The sequence below is a fragment of the Rhipicephalus microplus genome, chromosome 9, assembly GCF_043290135.1.
Source record: "Rhipicephalus microplus isolate Deutch F79 chromosome 9, USDA_Rmic, whole genome shotgun sequence".
Lineage (NCBI taxonomy): Eukaryota > Metazoa > Arthropoda > Arachnida > Ixodida > Ixodidae > Rhipicephalus > Rhipicephalus microplus.
Genome location: NC_134708.1, coordinates 133,349,123 through 133,368,962, shown reverse-complemented (window position 1 = coordinate 133,368,962; position 19,840 = coordinate 133,349,123). Strand labels below are relative to the sequence as shown.

Genomic DNA, 19,840 nt, shown 5'->3' with positions numbered 1-19,840 from the left:
ATCACGCAAAACATGACTACAAGCTACGCTCATGATGCACTCTCAGCCATTTCGCTAGCTTCACATATACGAAATTTTGTATTATGCAATGCAAAACTGACAGCAAACGTAAATAACAAGTTTAAACATGAAAATATGACATACGTGTAATCTACATGACAACGTGGTACACTTGTAGAGCGCTCGCAGCCATTTCGCTAACTTCACATAAGCCAAATCTGGTATTATGTCATGTGAATGGATGACGAAGGTATATGATTGGTGCAAACATCATAATCATGACATGCGTGTCGTGTAAAACATGACTACGTGCTACGCTCATGATCCACTCACGGCTGTTTCGCTGGCTTCACATATTCCCAATTTAATATTTTGTGATGCCATCTGATGACAAGGTAAATGACATGTCCAAACATGATTGTTATGACATACGTGTCATGTAAAACATGACGACGTGATATACTTGTAGTGTACTAGTGGCTGTTTCGCTAACTTCACATATACTGAATTCGGTATTACATGACGCGATCTGACGACGAAGATAAATGACATGTCCAAACATGATCATGATACACGTGTCATGTAAAACAACACTACTTGGTACGCTCATAGTGCGCTCGCGGCTGTTTCACTAGCTTCACATATACTAAATTAGGTGTAACGTGACGTGAATGGATGACGAAGATATATGACTGGTGCAAACATAATAATTATAACATGCATGTCGTGTAAAACATGACTACATGCTCCACTCATAATCCGCTTACAGCCATTTCGCTGGCTTCACATACACCGAGTGTGGTATTACGTGACGGGAACTTATGACAAAGGTAAATGACTTGTCCAAACATGATAAGCATGACATACGTGTCATGTAAACCATGACTACTTGGTACACTCATAGTGTGCTCAAGGACGTTTCACTAGCTTTTCATATACTAAATTTGCTATTACGTGACGTGAATGGATGACGAAGGTATATGACTGGTGCAAACATGATAATCATGACATGCGTGCCAGGTAAAACATGACAACATGCCACGCTCATGATGCACTTGCAGCTGTTTCGCTAGCCTCACAGTTAAACCTGGATATAACGAAATTAATAAATTCCCGTAAAAATTCGTTATATATAGGATTTTGTTCTATGCAGGTTCGGTATGAAAACTCGAAAAATAAACACGCAAATTAAACAAAAGGGGGACTGAAGGCAGAGCTAGCCCAAAACGCTTATTTTACATTAAAAACCTGCATTATTATTGCAATAGCAACTATATGGACACTCTCGGCGGGTATTTGTCGTCGCTGCCATGTTCCATAACAAGTCCAAATTGATAACATGCCGCTGCGCATCGTATCTTTCACGGGCGAGTAAAAGTGTGCAAGCGCTGCTGAAGCAGAGATCAAATTAGTCGGTCCATCCCTATCTCCTGGAAAGTGCAGAAGATAACATCTCCCGCATGTTAGAACCGTTGCCGAATGCTGAAACAGAAAGTAAACCACCCATCTTGAACGAGTATGAAACAATGCAGGGAAGGTGGGGGAGGAGGTTCGCTGGAGTGGCTGTATTCCCTTACATCAGAGTTCTTAAGTTACTTCAGAATGAATAGTCAAAAAGTCAGCCGCTGCCCCTACATTATTTACCATTCCTGTTTGTTGTCATCACACTTGCTGTGTCACCTTGGTGGCAAAAGGGTTAAATTTTTTTTACTGCCTAGTTTTCAGATGAGCAAGTTGCACGAAGCCAGTGGAAAGCTCACCTTGGACAATTGGTAGAGACGTACGGCTTGTGGAAACTGGCCACGCACGAGCTGTGCCTCCGCGGCTGCCTCGTAAAGGAAGAACATGTCCAGGTTCAACAGGGCCCCCAGGTGCTCAGCCGAGGACAGTGCCGAGGGGGAGCTCGTAAAACTCAGGAACAGACGCTCCACTGAACACCTGCAAAAAAGGACAGCGCTTCTCTAGTACCTACAAGTCACTCACACCTCCACCAACTGCAATCATTAGTCTACACTCAAAGCTCATTACAACAATGTTACATTTTACAAAAAATAAGTTCTCTATATCTGAAAATTCGTTAGAACAGTATATTTATAAAACTATATCTATTGCTAGACTATATTTAATTAACTTTCTTACAACCAATATTTTGTTATACTTGTGTTCTTTATATCAAAGTTTGAATGTATATTCACAGTAGGATGAAGGCCTCCTTCAGGGCACTGTAAGTGAACACTGGCAAATTTTGAAATTCTGGGCACCAACTGCATTTGCCTTTAGGAGTGACCGAAAATAGCACACTGCAAGTCTTCTACTTTATGTGTTAAATAACCACCAAAGCACCTCAGTAAAGAACTGTCGCTAGAAGACACCACACAAGCACCCAGGAAGCAATGCTCTTAACAATTTGTCCATTCATTGCATCGGTCATAAAAGAACATTAGCTGTACTTTTTTGTCTCATTCTATAACCTTTTTCCACCTGCTTCACCAAATCACTGGTAGGTAAAAGCATGTTTTCAGGTAATTCAATTAAACAGAACAGAACGGACAGAAAAAATGAGGAGACTATTAGATAATCTGGACCTCAGATTATCTGCTCCAAAAAATTGGAGCGGATACGAAATGTGCTGGTTAATTTAGAAGATTAAGCACGTACTTTAAAAAGCAATATCCGGTCATGCTCGATCTAGTGAGAATAATTGATCGCGAAGTTCGATTAGGAGTCATCGTCGCAGCTGCTGCCACCGACCTCCCAAAGTGCATCCTCTTCGGTTTTGTTTAGTGCGTTCGAATGCCCTATTTTCTTGAAGCTCTTCGCAGCGATAGTGTGAGAAACTAGGTCCCACGACACGGTGGTACCGGGTGAGTTAAGCGTTTGCACTTAATTGAAAAGGCCTTCTTCAGTGGCAGGAAACTTGCATTAGAAAGCGCTCACTCCTCTGCTTTCTTCTGCTTTCTAATGTACCGATTGCGCCGATCGTCACACAGTGAAGTACGTCACCTTGAAGTACTTGGCAGTGGCACGGTTCCCAATTTCTTCTGCAAAATTTACAACAGCGAGCTTTCATTTCGCCACATATATAATGACTATAGCACATCACTAGGAAACTGTGATGGCGCGTCTGCTGGATGGCGAAACCTAAACTTCGGAAATCGACCTAGCATGCATTGCAGCGCATACGCAGAGAACGAGGAAACAGTTGGTGTGACAAGTCTTAGAGCTCACATACCTTCGACGCAGAAAGTTGTCCATGCCGTGACGCGAGCGTGCATTCTCGAGGTAGCAGAGATGGAGAGATAGAGGGAGGCAAATGCTCAAGCAGTTCTGCCTACCCGTCCGCAGCTAGGTTTGAGTGCTCGTGCACATATTCTAGGGACCCTAGTTCGGGAGAATTCCTCGGAAGAATGGACTGAGTACTCGCAGCCAGTTTGACTGCGCTTGTCTGCTCGGCAAGGTGGGCGCCCGTCCAAAGCATTGGAACGTGTCCTCGTGCGCCTGCTGGCAAGCTGCCTCGGGTGGGTCGGGAAGCACAAAATATGCAAGTAAATATTTTTTTTTCAAAGCTGGCAAAATATTGGAGGTGCGTGAATTATGCGAGGGCGCAAATTATGCGAGTAAATACGGTATACAGACATGAAGCATACCAAGAAAGTAGAGCTTTGCGAATATCCCAAAGTTCGAATGTTTTTCGAGTTGTGTTTGCCATTTGATTCGATCCACATTGAAATTTTCGCTGTTCGAACTATCCCAAAGACAAATGCAGTGAATGTCCAACTAAAAGTGGCCCCTTTTAAATCTTCGATACATTTCACCTCAACACAATCTCGTATTGCAGTAAAGCTGCCTTTCAGAGTGTGCTACACTTGATTTTTTTTATACAAACACAGTTTGAATAAAAGTGGCCCCCTCAGACTTTCGAATCCTTTACCTTATCACATTCCTGTATTGTGGCAAATCTGCCTCCCAAGCTCTGCTACGATTGCAAATGTGTTGACTTAAGAAAACGCTGGTTCCAGCATGGAGATGATAGATGTGGCAGAGGTTCGGGCTCAATTAAAGCTATTTTGGACCTGAAATCTGGGCAAGAAGTCTGAAAAATCAGATGGCGTGGATTTTTAGCATCCAAAATTTCAAATGTTCTAGTATGTTGACATATACAAGGTATATTTGAAACTCCTAACTTGAAGGAAAAATAACCTCGTCCACCACATCAGTTGGCCTTTCAGAGAAGTTCGTAGAGGAGGAGAGGCTGAGGAAATAGCATCTTTGCCTTTATGGCAACATTTCGGTTGTACCAAATCATTCACTAATACAATTTGGTCTTTGCGTTGCCTCATCCTTGATAAGTAAACTATGAAGTGCCACCCTGTCAGCACTTCATAAACTTAGTAACATGAAACACTTTTACATTGCCATATCTCATAAGGCATCTGCTCCAGCTTTATTTCTGCAATTTCACTTCGAACCATTAGAGAAGTATTCTGGAAATATTAAAAAAATATTAGATTTAATTCGCACTCACACATCAATGTTCAAATTCGCACCCAAAATTTTGCTATTTCCACAGCTCTACAAGAAAGGAATGGGGCTCCTGTTGTAAAACGTAGAAAGTATTTATTAATTATACACAAATATCTAACACGCGGCTTTCAAAGCCATTATCTCCTGAGGGTGTGGTAATCTAAGCTTTTCAGAGTTGTAAAAAAAGCACACGTTAATTTTTTTCATGTTATTCACTACTTCTGCATGATTTGACAGTCCTTAGACAGTCCCAAATTGGATGTAAACTGTATACAATAAACTGTAGAAAAGACAAACAAACGTACTTGGACTTGCAGGCATAAATGCCATATCGCGTCACCACGTAGAAGCCTTCCAGAAAGGTCTCTGAGGTCAGTGACACTTCATCAGCATCCTTAAGGTTCTCATTCACAGCTGCATAAATAAAATTTGTTCACGCTTGCAGAAATCTCCATCAAAAGGAACTGAATTCACAGAGAATAACCCTAGCGAGCATTTCCATCACTCAAAGTGGAATTCATTTCATTTCATTTCATTTCATTTCATTTCATTTATTTATACTGTTAGCCCAGAAGTGGGCCGTTACAGGGTGGAAGTACAAACAATTATTTGCAAAAAAGAAGTACCGTACAGGTCTCGAGATAATTTCTCGGTATTATTGTGACCAGCAACTCGAAGTTCGAACAAATAAATAAGGCCAACTTGAGGAGAAACGACATACAAAACTGCCTGCTTTTGAGTTCCTTTTCTTCTGTAAAGCAAGTACATAAAGACATTTTGCAACAATGAAGTCACGCCTAGTGCACATCATACTCTAGGTGGTTGAAGGAAACACAAAATGCATAGAGATGTCTAAAACATGGCTTTCGTTAGGTGCTCTAATCAAGCATTTCACACCTCAACTTGTCAAAATAATCAATTTTAGGTACAAGCAAATAAATATTAGCTTCACATTCACTTCAGTGTGATATTAAATATATTACTGTTAAATTGTAGAAAACATCACCAAATGCTTGAAAGCAGTTGCATACTCGAAATTTATTTCTTGGTCGAGTTTTCATTCTCGATAATTCATAATTGATCTTAAGGCGCAAAAAAACGCAATCACAAGAAAGGACACGGGACACGTGCCCTCCCTTGTGATTGCGTTTTTTTTTTGCACTTTAATTATAAGGAGTCAAATACAGTGCTCATGACATTATAACTTTACTGTATTGACTGGTATGCACGACTGCTCGAGATAACTATGTTGTACTGCTACGAATCTGGCCTATAAGGGCAATGTTGGCTGTGACATATGTGTATTAGTTCAAGTAACGCCAATATGACAAACTAAAAATATGGAACCAAAGTATGTGCATTACATAGCCTTAAATTGTTGCCTTTGATTTTGTCACAACTGGTGAGCTATTCTTAATGTATACTTATTGTGGATGTGTCCACTTGAGTGCAGTGCATTCAGTTACTTGAAAAAGCAGCGAGCCATGATGTTGCAGTGCTCTTGACCATGGCAGTGCACCAAACCAGCCAGCACAATCCCAGCGTAAAGAGCAAGAAAGTGGACGGAATGTACACGACACCTAAACAAACATGGCAAGCCTGAACTAGCATACGAACGTGCTCAGATGTTTCAGAACGATGCAGGGAACATGTACCCACCTTCCAGGTGAGTCAGGCGGGTGACTGCATTAAACGAGGGCTAACGTGATTAGAGTTCATGAACAACCTCCAACATGTGCATCCAGAAGCAGATCTCTGAGGGCAGAATTCATTGCAGTGGAACACATTCCGTCTCTCACATTTGTGTCAAGTATTGTGAAAGCTTTGAGACGTCAAAATTACATTGCAGAAGGTCCCTGAACAGGGACAGGGCTGCTCGCCAAGCTCCAGCCAATCAGTGGAGGCCAAGGTGGACACATCAAGAATCACGCCCCTGTACACTACCACATCCTTCTAACTAAAGAAACATATTGCAAAAAAAAAAACATGTACTTCTGGTGCACTCACTCTGAACTAACTGGGCAGACAGCTGATCACAGAGCAAGGTCAAACAAATCAGTGACTCACACAAAGTATAGGCAGAGCAAACAAGCAAACCAGTCATGTGGGACTTCCCTCTTCGCAAATTAGACCGATTTTCCTTGCACATAATTTCCTCAACTCTACTGACTTTCACACAACTGATAGAGCATTACCACTTCAAATTAAGGAGGTAAATGGCACCTAACTTTTTTTACTTGATTGATCTCGATGAAACTTCCTCAGTTTATGTATACTTGTGATCTGTCTGAGCCTAATACAGTAAATAATCATTAAATGAACTCAAAAGGGACCACAAAATATAGTTTTAACTAAGCAGAGTTAGGATTAGCGAGCGGGCGGGCACCAGAATTATTGGACGTCATGTCTCACTGTGCAAGCAGAATCCAAAGAAGCCACCTCTAGACCCATTATTGCTAATTAGGTGCTACTACATGTTTATGGCAGGTGATTTTGTAAATTAAGTCAATGCAGTTCTATCAGCAGATATAATTAATCGATCAGTCGGTGATATACCAGAAACAAGCACTGACATGAATTCACATGATCAATGAGCCTTAATGTCAAAATACAGTAGTAACTCGTTAAATCAAACTCTCATATCCCGACAAATCACCTAAATTGAAATTTTTCTCAGCACGTAACTTTTTCCTATATGCCTCATGTATTTTTTGCCCTTCATCTCGAAGTATTTTTGGGTCGAATCGCAGATATCTCAAAGTGTTGGCTGGGAGTGGAATGAAAATTTCGCCCCGGGATCATTTCCTAAGATTCACGCGACGCAGCCGTGCCTAAAGTTTGTCGAGTTAGCCGCACCTGCTTCTACATCGATGTGTTTCATGAACATAAAGGCGGCGCCTAGTACCATTCCAGCTTGGTCGAGCCACCCTGTGGCACATCATGTGGCAACCATCATCAGCAGGGCAGGCCCTCTGCCCATGCTTGGCACATTTTGTCTTGTACGCGTTGCGCAGTGCTTGTGATTTTCTCTCAGAGGCATATAAATTTTTCGCTGACTGTGAGGAGCAGCAACTCACCCTTGTATTCATAAACGCTCCTTGACTTGAACTTGACTTGAAACCACTTTCAATGCAGTGCGTTTGCAACGTGTCTGTGCATTTGTGGTGCCTTGGCACCGCCTAAAGACAGCGTGCTCAAAATGCGTTTGTGCTGCATTAAGTCGGTGGCAAGTCAAGTTCAAGTCAAGCAGCATTTCTGAATACGACGGTTAGCGTCAGTGCGGCGAGCATGGCGTCACTAAAGTAATGCAAGATGGTAAGACTAGAAAGGAAGGTTTCCCTAATTAAGCAAGTGTATAAAGGAGTTCGCACAAAATATAGCATGGAGCAAGAATTCGGCATCCCTTTGTCTACAATTTCGACAGTGCTGAAAAACAAGCAGAAGTTGCAAGATGGATTTCGGCGGAGCTTCAACAGCCAGTGGAAGTGGGTTTGAGGCTCCCCATTCTCGGATGTTGAAGCCGTGTTGATGGTATGGCTGCGAAAAACCAGAGCAGCCAACTGAAATCAGTTGCGCCCATCAAATCTGAACGAAATCGTTCGAACAGTCACTAATTTAGGCGACGGAAAACCTCCTCGAGAGGTGGCGACATCTGCGGAAATGAGAAAATTCCTGGGCCTGTCTCGAAATAAGGTGGAGTGAAGTGACAGGGAAGATTGGCTCATGCGATGGGTCAAGCAGCTGGAGAACGCCTTCCTACATCCGAGTATGACTGCAAAGCAGACGAGCATTGAGCAATTTTTCTCTGCTAAATAAAATGGCAGCGACCCAAAACCCAGCAAGTTAACATCTCTTGTATGTTTATTTTTTTTTTCACCATTAAGCCTTTATAAAAAAAAGATAAGAAGCTGATACTGAAGAGCCGGTAAGTGGAACCAATTTTTCCTGGCAAAAACCACCCAATTTTTCCTAGCGATTAGTGCAACTTTGTTTATCTCAAAAATTCATCTGGTTTTTACAACTTCGAGGACAAGGTATTACTGTATATGAAACTATTGATGCTCCAAAATACATTTATTCTTATAGCTGAGTTAAGGCACTTAAAATTAAAAGCAATCAGTTATTTGTATTTTCTTGCATTTTTGTGTAATGACTTGCACCCTTTACAGCTTGCCCAAAAGTTCCAGCGCAGCACCCGAATTCACGTCTGCTGAGAAATGCTGGTGTTAAATTGTTTTGCATCTCAGGCAAACTTGGTTTTGTTTGGCTTTTGTAACACACTGTTCTCACCTTGGGCCAACTTGTGCGAGAATCAACGAAAGCTAGTTCGATTTACCTGCTGCGGATAGTGATGCGTTTAAATTATCGAGAGCATTTCCCCATGAAAAAACACAGGGCTGTGCCAGGACCGGGCCATCATTTGAATTCAGTGTAAGTTCATATTAACTGAGTTTGAATTATCAAACTTTCATTGTAAAATGAAAGTTGTGGAATGTTAAACATTCACAAGTGAAATTCCAGCTTCAAGTTGACTCACTCAAATAATTCATTGGTAGCATGGTCAGTTAGGTTGTCTTTGTGCTCTGCCAACCGTTCCTTAGTACTACGTCTCTGCTGAATGGATGCTATGCACAGATGCACTCTCGCATGCGTGGCACTTTATACTTGCCATCAGTTCCAGCTGTAAATGCTGCCTGCAAATGGTAACGAGGCCTTGCGCAACGGTAAATCGCCAAGGCAGGCTCTTTGATGACGATACTCTGTAGTACGGGATCGATGCACTCTTTCTGCAATGAATCACAAGTAAATGTACTAAAGTATGCAACACTATTGCAGATGAAGCTTGTCATTTTAAGGAACTTCAAGGGCTATTAACGTGAACGTGTTAGGTGAGTAGCTCCTTCATTCCTGTTCAACACCTCCATGATCGCATCTAATGTGAGCGTATTAAGCTTTTCTTTGTGGCAAATTCTAAAACTCTCTTGTTTCTTTAAAATAGTTAGAAAAAGTGATGATAAACAAATCAAGAAGCTCTACACCAGTGGTGCCAAGCCTGAGGGAAGTGCAAAGCTGGTGGGTTTCCTTTATTTTTCTCTTTCCCCCCCCCCCCCCTTACTTTCCTTTTATACCATACAAGGCTATGCTATAGTGCCTAGAATATAACCACGAGTGTTTCCAATGAGAGACGCGGGCACTGCTGATGATGCCTTCCTTCGGAGGCCTCCAGACAGTGACACCCTTAGAAACCATGCTATCCGAGCGGCGGAGCGCACCGAGAGTGCGCGCTGCACATGCATTGAGTGCGCGTTGCTTGCGCTTTGGATGCACTTTGGATGCGCGTTCCTGAACCTAGTAAGTTACAGTGCAGTTGCGGAGCATTTCTGCTGTTCAGCATGCAACACACGCCTCCACATGTCATTGCTGTGTTTCTTTCCTGTGCACATTCTTCACCCTTGCATCTCTTTATGAAACCGGGATGTCGTCCTAGAAAAGGAGGCGTAAAGACAGCACCAGTTTTTTTCCCATATTGTGCGAGTGGATGCCACTCTAACAACGAGCAGGTCTGATAATTCAGCGCCCCTGCAGATCCACAACATTTAGCCAAGTGGGAGAACATAAAGCGAAAAGACCGAAGACAACTCTGGCGGCTGTTGTTTGTGAGAAACACGTAAGTAATTGCTACATTGAGCACTCGTTCAAAATTAGAGTTGATGATATCATCAATGAAATTCCCCATGAAAAACTCAAACCAAAAATTTTTAGCCTTATTTTATGCAACTCGCTCAATTTTTTTTTTTTTCGCAGCCAAGATGACTTCCCGCTGAAACCAGCTAGTGTCTCTGATACAGGTTTCATTGAAATGAGCTCTTTAATGCTATCACCTTAATATGCATTATTTTTGTTGAGCCACTCGACAAGGTCCGCATGTGCACCGAGTGTTTCAATGAATGTGCCAAAAATCCTCAAAAAAAAAATCGTTATTTGCTCGCTGCTTTATTGCCGTCTCTGTAGTGGCCACTCAAGACGACCAAAAACATTACTCAGAGCATTAATTAGTATATTTAAGTAATTTACTTTTAATTATTTCAGCTAGCATAAACATCATGAGAGAATTGAAGTTCTTTATGCAATGAACTCATCCCAGCTTTGAGTACTAGAAAAATCGGTTTCTAGTTAAAATGTTGTGGCATAATAAAATCAACCAAATACCATAATTTTCACCACTGAATTTTGTTGAACTTCACAACAATTGACCTTCTTCCTCAGAAACCAGACATATTAACTTATTTATTTGTTGGCAATTCTTCGATCAAACACTCAATGTCGTGTACTGCATTTATGATAACGGGGCTTGCTTATGTTTGTAAGTGCAACGAAGAAGTAATGCTTCGATTATGCTCCAATCAGCGTTCCACAGTTCTAAAAGCGGGCTGGGAGAGCCCATCGGCGTGTGCCGCACGTGCCCGTTTGGCTGGAGCGTTCCTTAACGCCGCCAATAGCGCTCCGCTCGGGCCTTTCGGCATAGCGCGGTCCCTGCGGCTATGAACGTCTGGTGGCTGCTGGTACAAGGCATCATTCTCCGTGCTACCGCAACGCCCACGGTCAGCCCACTAATAAGTATATTCTAGGCACTATAGCTAGGCTTTGCTATAGTGCCTGCATAGCCATGTGATTACGATGCTAGTTGGTATGTATTTACTCTAAAAAGACACCACAAATGCCATCTAACAACTCATGGCCCGTAAACAGTTATTAGTCGGCATTTGTGGCATCTGGGCTCGTCTCCTGAGTTAGTGTTTGCAGGTCCAGTTTTTTAACGTAAAGTACTTTGCAGTTTACATTGAAAATTTCATTTCACAGCCAAATAATGTTTTATTTTTCTTCCCCATAACTTATGTGCAAGTTCTCAATGGGAGATGCTGTCTCTGAAAACAATAAAGGGCAGCCAAAGCATGCAAATGCACTTCCAATTGTTCACATTGTCCGCAAATGCGCCTTCAAAGAAAAACCAAAGCATGAGTCACAATATCGGGAGCATCTTTTGGATCGTGGTTCAAGCTTGGTGAGAGTCTGTATTTTTGCAATTTGTCAGAAGCAAGATTTACAGAGCTTAAGTGCTTGCATGCATTAAAAATCAATAACAAAAATAGTAATAGACTACCTTCATTTAAATAAATGGAAGTTAGGAATTGTAGAATGTATGAAATATGTATGCAATTCTATGCATATAGCTTCTTTAAGTTTTATTGAAAGAAAATAACTATACACACTTCACAGCACGGTTACGAGTGGTATTTATGTCCAACTTATGCAGGAAAGTTACGAATTCCCTAATGTGAAAATATGCATGTACTTATAGTTGCAACCGTAGAGTTTCCTATAGATACACTAGAAGGAACCGTGGCGCTGGTTTTTATGGGAGCTGCGACGCACGACGCTTCAGAGAGCATGGGAATGATGGGTAGTAAATAGATCTGTCTAATTTTTGTACTTTCGGCTCCAGTTCGCTTCGCGTAGCTTGAAGTTGCTTTGTCACAAAACGACAGTCGGCAAATGTTCAGCAGCTGCACTTCACTGCTTTAACCTTTAGGCTCACCATTTCAAATCAGCTAGCAAAGTTTAAAACAAAACCGAAACGCAGCAATAAATGAAGCCACAAGTGCGTTCGAGACCCTCAAGGGTGAAGACTAGGCAAATCCGTGTGATATGGTCACTGAACGATTGCCGCACCAGAGCCCCTCTAGTTAATTTTAGAAAACTCTATGGTTGCAACAGTCCTAGCAACTACTACACAAAATGAGATGTACATTTCAAGGAGTGCCGAGGTTCTTGTCAATAGTGTGCAATCACAAAGCAAGGTGTACAACATTTTAATGGCATTTACTGAACAGCTTTCTGAAACACTATCCCCTCGAGCACAAACACTAGAACGGGTGGGTGAGTACACAGAAGTGGTGAACTCGCTCTGACCTTCTTTGTGGTAATGCTGGCGAAATCAAGGGCACTTTTGGAGAACAGGTGTAGTTGAGTGTCGGGCGATCCAGTCTCGCCACCGGCAGCCACAACCAGCAGCTGGTCCGTCAACACCACATGGCGTGCATTCATCACAGGCACACTGTACAGGCACGATGCTCGACGGGCCACGTCCCCACCATCGTAAAGCTGTGCGGAGGAAAAATTGTGTGTGCCATGATAACACGAATGGCACAGGAACCTGATCACACAAACAGATAGAGACCAAGAATATTGTGGTGAAGGGGCATGTAGGGAAGGGCATTTAAGATCCACTAACGGGAAACCTGGGCAGGGGCGAACAGTGTTCACGGGTCAAATCGGAGCCCCAGTCCCTGAAACTGAGAGTTCCGATTAAACTCAGAGACCGAGAGTCCACTTTAGTTATTGCACACACTGCAAGTCTTTGCTGTTCAACTATGCACAAGAGAAATCTCCCACTGGCACTGCATTGCAGATCAACATGCAGTGCTTACATATACGGGTGGCCGTTGAACGGTGGCGTAACGTCAACAGTCAGACAACGTAACGTCAAACAACTCTTCCTGGCAATTCAGCGAAGGTTATAGAGCCAAATCATGCGTATCCTACTACAGTCCTACAAATGTGTCTGTTTTTTCCACCTGAGATACGAATACTGCCTCTATTTCTTGCATGTAGCTCTTTTACGCAGAGCGTAGCTCACAACAGTAAGATATTTTGTTTTTCTTTAATTTGTACGCTGTCACCTTTTGTTTTTCAACGCCACGCCTTTTAAGTGTAACTTGAATGCCAAGTGACACTTGCATCGATATGAAACACTGGTCGCGTGCAGCCATCATTTTCGACAGCAGTTAGGAATGCATAACACACCAGACTACTTCGCGTAGTACAGTACATGTGCAGAAGCTCCACCCCTGTAGCTTTCCCTTCATCGCCAAGAAAAGTTGCACACAAGTATAGCAGACCGTGCCTACATCGGTGTTGTCAATCGCGGGCGAAGGTGCGACCTCATCCCTATGAAGCTGGCAGTCCAGCTTTCATCACTGAAAGTGCATTTCCATTGTCACTGCATGGCGTTTGCTCTTTCTCCCCACACAGCGAGTGCTGAGGTGGTGGGGCCCTCTCTTGCACTCAAACGAATACTATAACGACAGCAGCAGACGACAATGCACGCCGAGACCCCAAGGTGCATTGCCTCCAAAAAAAGCTGCTGCCCATTACAGTGGAACCACGATCATATGACTTTGAGAAGACCACGGAGGACCGTCATATATAAAAAAAAAAACTAAGAATATAGATAGTGATGCCCCACCTTGCCCTATCAAAAAACGACGATAGACCACCTAAATAAGGCCATGGCACAACCCTACACTTCTTTCTGCAGAAAAGCTAGACTACAATACTTTTAAAAATGACAGCTAAACATGTAATTGAAGGAGGCATGAACATATCTTTTTTTAACCTCTACTTTTAAAAAATTGAAGAAATTAAGCCAGTAAACTGTCTGCACAAAAAAAAAAACAAATCCAAAGCCACATCAGCAACAGCAATCTATGGTGGGCGGCCTTAATAATGAATGCTCATGTGATCAGTTATCTTGAAAGCTCGAGATAGCATTTTCACATCCTTTTGGCTGCATCAGGCCTGCGACCTTGAGTACCTAGTGTGAACAAAGCAAGATATTCAGAAGCATGTTGATCCAGGGAAGTTTCCACGTGGCCAAAAAGAGCAAAATATCTGGACCTTTAAGGTGGGCTTGCAGACCGGCTTAATCTATTCGACGCAGCCTGTTGAAGTAACAGCCCTGGAACATGCATACAATCCAAAAGCAATATTGAAAAGAAGTGGATCACCTAAGAGACCGAGAATAACTTTCCCATTATAATAAGGCAAATTATACTTCTCTCGCTCTCTCTCACTTCTTACAGCAGCATCTCAGCTTTATATTAAACAGCTGATTACACTCACATTTCTTTTAAACTCACCTACATTTCGTGTGAGCAACATTTGAGTCAAAAAATGGGCAATTCTCGAACTGGTTGTGCCACAGGGTCATTTCACATTGCAGGGTCCGCTTAGAGCAGCGTCATTACCCGGAGATTTAAATGCATTATTTTGATGAGGGTTTTACACTTAATGCACCAGAAATGAGCATGCCAACAACACCAGCCATTGCGTGCACCTCTAAAACCGCTCAGCCCCCACTACGATTGCTAGAACCATTATGAATGGCGCCAGCAGTGAACAATGCTCATGGCACCAGCAGTGGACAATGCTGCCGGGTGCCATACTATAGCCCTTCTAGTGCTTTTGTGGATGTGCGGAAGGGGGAGAGTGGGATGTAAAGGAGAGGTGGAGAAAGGGAAGCGGCAGGACAGAAGTCCTCGCACTCTGCATCCACCATGGTGAATTCGATGTCACAGCTTGCACTGGCATGCAGCCGCCGCCCGCTGACAATCCTTTCAAATACAGCCACATGCTAAAAAATATGTGAAACAAACTCTGTGTATCAAAACAGTTGTAGCTTCAGAGTAGAACTTCAACGCCTTCAGCATTTTTTTCTCCACTTTGGCTCCGTACTCTTGTAAATATGCCGTACTTATCCCACATAAGCCTTTGCAATATACTTTAAACTTCAAGAAAGAGTCCATCAGGCTAAAGGTGAATATGCTCCCTTAACCATGAAGTAGAGTTTGATCGCACTACCGATTTATTTTGAATTGACAGTTCTGCCTCTTTTTGAATCATGCTTGGAACTATAGCCATACCATTCATTATTTCAGACATTTATTCGCCCCTCCATTGCATCATCAGCAACAAATTGTTACTAGGGATTCAATAGCTGCATGTGGGTGTAGAAAATGCGTCATGCATAAAGCTGATGTCACCTTTATTGTTTATTTCTGAACTGTTTGGACAGGCAAGGTCCACCATCACGTAGCCCCAGTCAAGTGCTGTCAAGTGCTGGTGCAATATACACAGTGATGCGTAAGATTCCTTCATTCCAAGAGTTGAATGAGAGCAGTGATGCTGGAGCTCTCTGTGTATAATGCAACAAAGCTGCACAGCTCGCTTAGATACAAATCAGGGTGAACTGCACCACATTTTGATGCCTATATGACAGCACTGAGACTGCAGAATGAGTCCCAGAGGTAGCTGTTGTGTCGAGCAGCCCCTGAAGTCATGACAACGCACCCGTGTGTTGATGTCGCCTATTCATGCCGCTGGATGGAGCTAAGTCTCCACTGATGTGTCTTTTGCAGCCAACCCAGCATGGCCACATAGGTCGTGTGACCCATCTTATGCCGGCCAATCACCCCCTTTTCCCCCTCCTTCAAAACGAATGAATAACGTTGAGAAGAACACTCTCTCGCCAGGCTCGCCCGAAGCCCACATACGTGTTGTCTCGCTGCACACTCTCCTGTCGCTTGGCCTCTCCATTGCCACGCTCTAAGCCAAAACAACAGCCGCAGAATATGTTACCACAGAACAAGCACAGCTGGCCCTCACCTCGAGCTGGCCTGAGGCTGCATCCAGTACGAGCAGGCACTGGCGGCCCTGGACGGTCTGTTTATCCAGCAGTGTGTCTCGGCCGAGCTTGGACACACGACGAGGCTGCTGGGGTGGACTCTTGTCTGCAAGTGGTCAGTTTTACGCTAGCCAAAGCGATGTGCAATGCATTCGAATTACACCAATTCAACACATGAGCTGGAATCTATATGAACCAATATGCTTTTTTAAGCAGTTCATTAGAGGCTACACACAGTCAAAAAGGTGCTGAGTCAAAAGACAGAGCAAAATAGCCTGGTGTATAAATAATTCATATTATTAGATATACGAACCGATTCCCTCTTTGTAAAATACACTCACACCATGCAAGGGGAAGCAAAGGAAAGCAAGAATATTCGTATCACCTGAAATTTCATATCATCAAAAAAAAAAAAAACCAGGACTATTTATCACACAAAACATCTATGTACTTTCATAGAAAGAACTCCCATATCTCTTTCTAAGACATGTAGCAAAGTCCGTTCCTCCATAGTCATAAGCGAACTCCAGGAATGTTAAAATGCTTCATGCCTTTTTACGACTTTATAGCCTTTATTCAGTGCTAGCTCATTGTTTGGTTTCTTGCGTATCAGTTTCTGTCGTTCCTTCTTCAAGTCTAGGTGAATTCAAGACCGTACCATTTTATGGTCACTGCATCGTACCTTATCAACCACTTCCACATCCTGCACGATTCCTGGGTGTGCACTCATTATAAAGTCTATTTCGTTCTTATTTTCGCCATTAGGGCTCCTCCATGTCCACTTGCGGTTTCCTCGTTTTCGGTAGAAGGTATTCAAAATCCGTAAATTATTGCATTCTGCGAATTCTACAGTAGTTCTGCTCTCGTTTTTCTAGTACCGATGCCATAATCTCATACTGCCTGGTCTCCAGCCTGCTTCTTCCCTACCTTTGCATTAAAGTCGCCCATCACTATAGTATACTGTGTTTTTACCTTACTCATTGCCGATTCCACGTCTTCATAGAAGCTTTCAACAGAAGCGTCATCATGGCTGGATGTAGGCGCATAAGCCTGTACCACCTTCATCTTGTATCTTTTATTCAGTTTAATTACGATACCTACTACCCTTTCATTAATGCTATAGTATTCCTCTATGTTGCCAGCTATGTTTCTGTGAATTAGGAACCCCACTCCCAGTTCTCTTCTGTCTGCCAAGCCCCGATAACAAAGGACGCGCCCATTTTGTAGCACCGTATAGGCCTCATCTGTCATCTTAACATCACTGAGCCCTATTATACCCCATTTAACACCCTCTAGCTCCTCGAATAGTACAGCTAGACTTCCCTCACTAGATATGGTTCTAGCGTTAAACGTTGCGAAGTTCAGGTTCCAATAGCGGCCTGTCCGGATCCAGATTCTTAGCACCCTCTGCTGTGTTGCAGATCTGACCGCCACCGTGGTCAGTTGCTTCGCAGCTGCTGGGGACTGCGGGCCGTGAGTTATTTGACGTATGCATGTGGGAGCACACACCAAACAATGAGCTAGCACTGAGAGGGAAAGTACAGGAATTCAGAGTGTCGCTGCAGAACAGGTACTCGGCTCTTAGTGAGGAAACCAACCTTAGCGTAGATACAATGAATGATAATCTGATGAGTATCATTACGGAGTGTGCAGTGGAAGTTGGAGGCAGGGTAGTTAGACAGGACAATGACAAGCTTTCCCAGAAAACGAAGAATCTAATTAAGAAGCGTCAAATCATGCAAGTCTCAAGTACAACAGACAAAATAGAACTGGCAGAACTTCCGAAGTTGATTAATAGGCATAAGGTATGCGATGTAAGAAGGTATAACATGGAGAGAATTGAACACGCTCTGAAAAATGGAGGAAGCGTCAAAGCAGTGAAGAGGAAACTTGGGATAGGCAAAAATCGGATGTATGCACTAAGGGACAAACAAGGCAAAATAACTACCAATATGGATATGATAGTTAAAATAGCGGAGGAGTTTTACAGAGATCTGTACAGTAGCCGAGACAACCGCGACCCTAATACTATAAGAACTAGCAGTAACCCAGACGACACCCCACCAGTAATGATAGAAGAAGTCAGAAAAGCTTTGGAGAGCATGCAAAGAGGTAAAGCTGCTGGTGAGGATCAGGTAACATCAGATCTGCTGAAAGATGAAGGACAGATTGTGTTAGAAAAACTAGCCACCCTGTTTGCGAGGTGTCTCCTGACGGGAAGAGTACCAAAGTCTTGGAAGAACGCTAACATCATCTTAATACATAAGAAAGGAGATTACAAGGACTTGAAGAATTACAGGCCGATCAGCTTGCTCTCTGTAGTATACAAGCTATTTACAAAGGTAATTGCTAACAGAGTAAAAAAAACATTAGAATTTAATCAACCAAAGAAACAAGCAGGATTTTGAACAGGCTACTCAACAATTGACCACATTCATACTATCAATCAGGTAATAGAGAAATGCTCAGATTATAACCAACCACTATACATAGCCTTCATAGATTACGAGAGGGCGTTTGATTCAGTAGAAATATCAGCCGTCATGCAGACACTGCGGAATCAGGGCGTAGATGAAGTATATATAAACATTCTGGAAGAAATCTACAGGGGATCAACTGCTACCATAGTGCTTCATAAAGAAAGCAACAGAATACGAATCAAGAAGGGTGTAAGGCAGGGGGACACAATCTCCCCAATGCTATTTACCACGTGCTTACAGGAGGTTTTCAGAAGCCTAGAATGGGAACAGTTAGGGATAAGAGTTAATGGAGAGTACCTTAGTAACTTGCGCTTCGCCGATGACATTGCATTGCTGAGTAACTCAGGGGACGAATTGCAACTCATGATTACGGAGTTAGACAAGGAGAGCAGAAAGGTGGGTTTTAAAATTAATCTGCAGAAAACGAAAGTAATGTACAACAACCTCGGAAAGGAACAGCGCTTCGAGATAGGTAATAGTGCACTTGAAGTTGTAAAAGACTATGTCTAATTAGGGCAGGTAATAACCGCAGAGCCTAACCAAGATATTGAAGTAACTATAAGAATAAGAATGGGGTGGAGCACATTCGGCAAGCACTCTCAAATTATGACAGGTAGATTGCCACTATCCCTCAAGAGGAAGGTATATAACAGCTGTATCTTGCCGGTACTTAGCTATGAAGCAGAAACCTGGAGACTTACAAAAAGGGTTCAGCTTAAATTGAGGACGACGCAGCGAGCAATGGAAAGAAAAATGGTAGGTGTAACCTTAAGAGACAAGAAGAGAGCAGAGTGGATTAGGGGACAAACGGGGGTTAAGGATATCATAGTTGAAATAAAGAAGAGGAAATGGACATGGGCCGGGCATGTAGCGCGTAGACAGGATAACCACTGATCGTTAAGGGTAACTAACTGGATTCCCAGAGAAGGCAAGCGGGTTAGGGGGAGCCAGAAGGTTAGGTGGGCAGATGAGATTAAGAAGTTTGCGGGTATAAATTGGCAGCAGCAAGCACAGGACCGAGTTAACTGGCGGAACATGGGAGAGGCCTTTGTCCTGCAGTGGACGTAGTCAGGCTGATGATGATGATGATGATAAGCCTTTAATCTACCACTGCATTAGCTGTGTACCTTCTGAGCTGCATAGTCACTATGGATGATCACACCGATAGTGACCCTGCTTTAGTGAGCAGCAGTTGTGGCGTTTGTGTTTTCAATCCATCAGCACCAGCCATACAAGTGCCTTCACAACTCAGTCGTTGCTATCGGTGATCCCATTTGCTTTTGTTTTGTCCACAGCAGCATCACTTTGAATC

The 19,840-nt window shown here is 42.9% G+C and overlaps 1 protein-coding gene across 1 annotated transcript in view; it reads right to left on the bottom strand.

Moving 5' to 3' along the window:
* Window positions 1–19,840, bottom strand: part of LOC119163078 (uncharacterized) — a 224,752-nt gene that overhangs the window by 165,205 nt on the left and 39,707 nt on the right. Inside the window, exons 7-11 of the mRNA XM_037415012.2 lie at window positions 16,030–16,154; window positions 12,496–12,687; window positions 9,194–9,311; window positions 4,830–4,938; window positions 1,761–1,938 (exon numbers count right to left, since the gene is read on the bottom strand). Of these exons, the coding sequence (XP_037270909.2) occupies window positions 1,761–1,938; window positions 4,830–4,938; window positions 9,194–9,311; window positions 12,496–12,687; window positions 16,030–16,154 (722 nt within the window). The remainder of the gene's footprint in view (window positions 1–1,760; window positions 1,939–4,829; window positions 4,939–9,193; window positions 9,312–12,495; window positions 12,688–16,029; window positions 16,155–19,840) is intronic.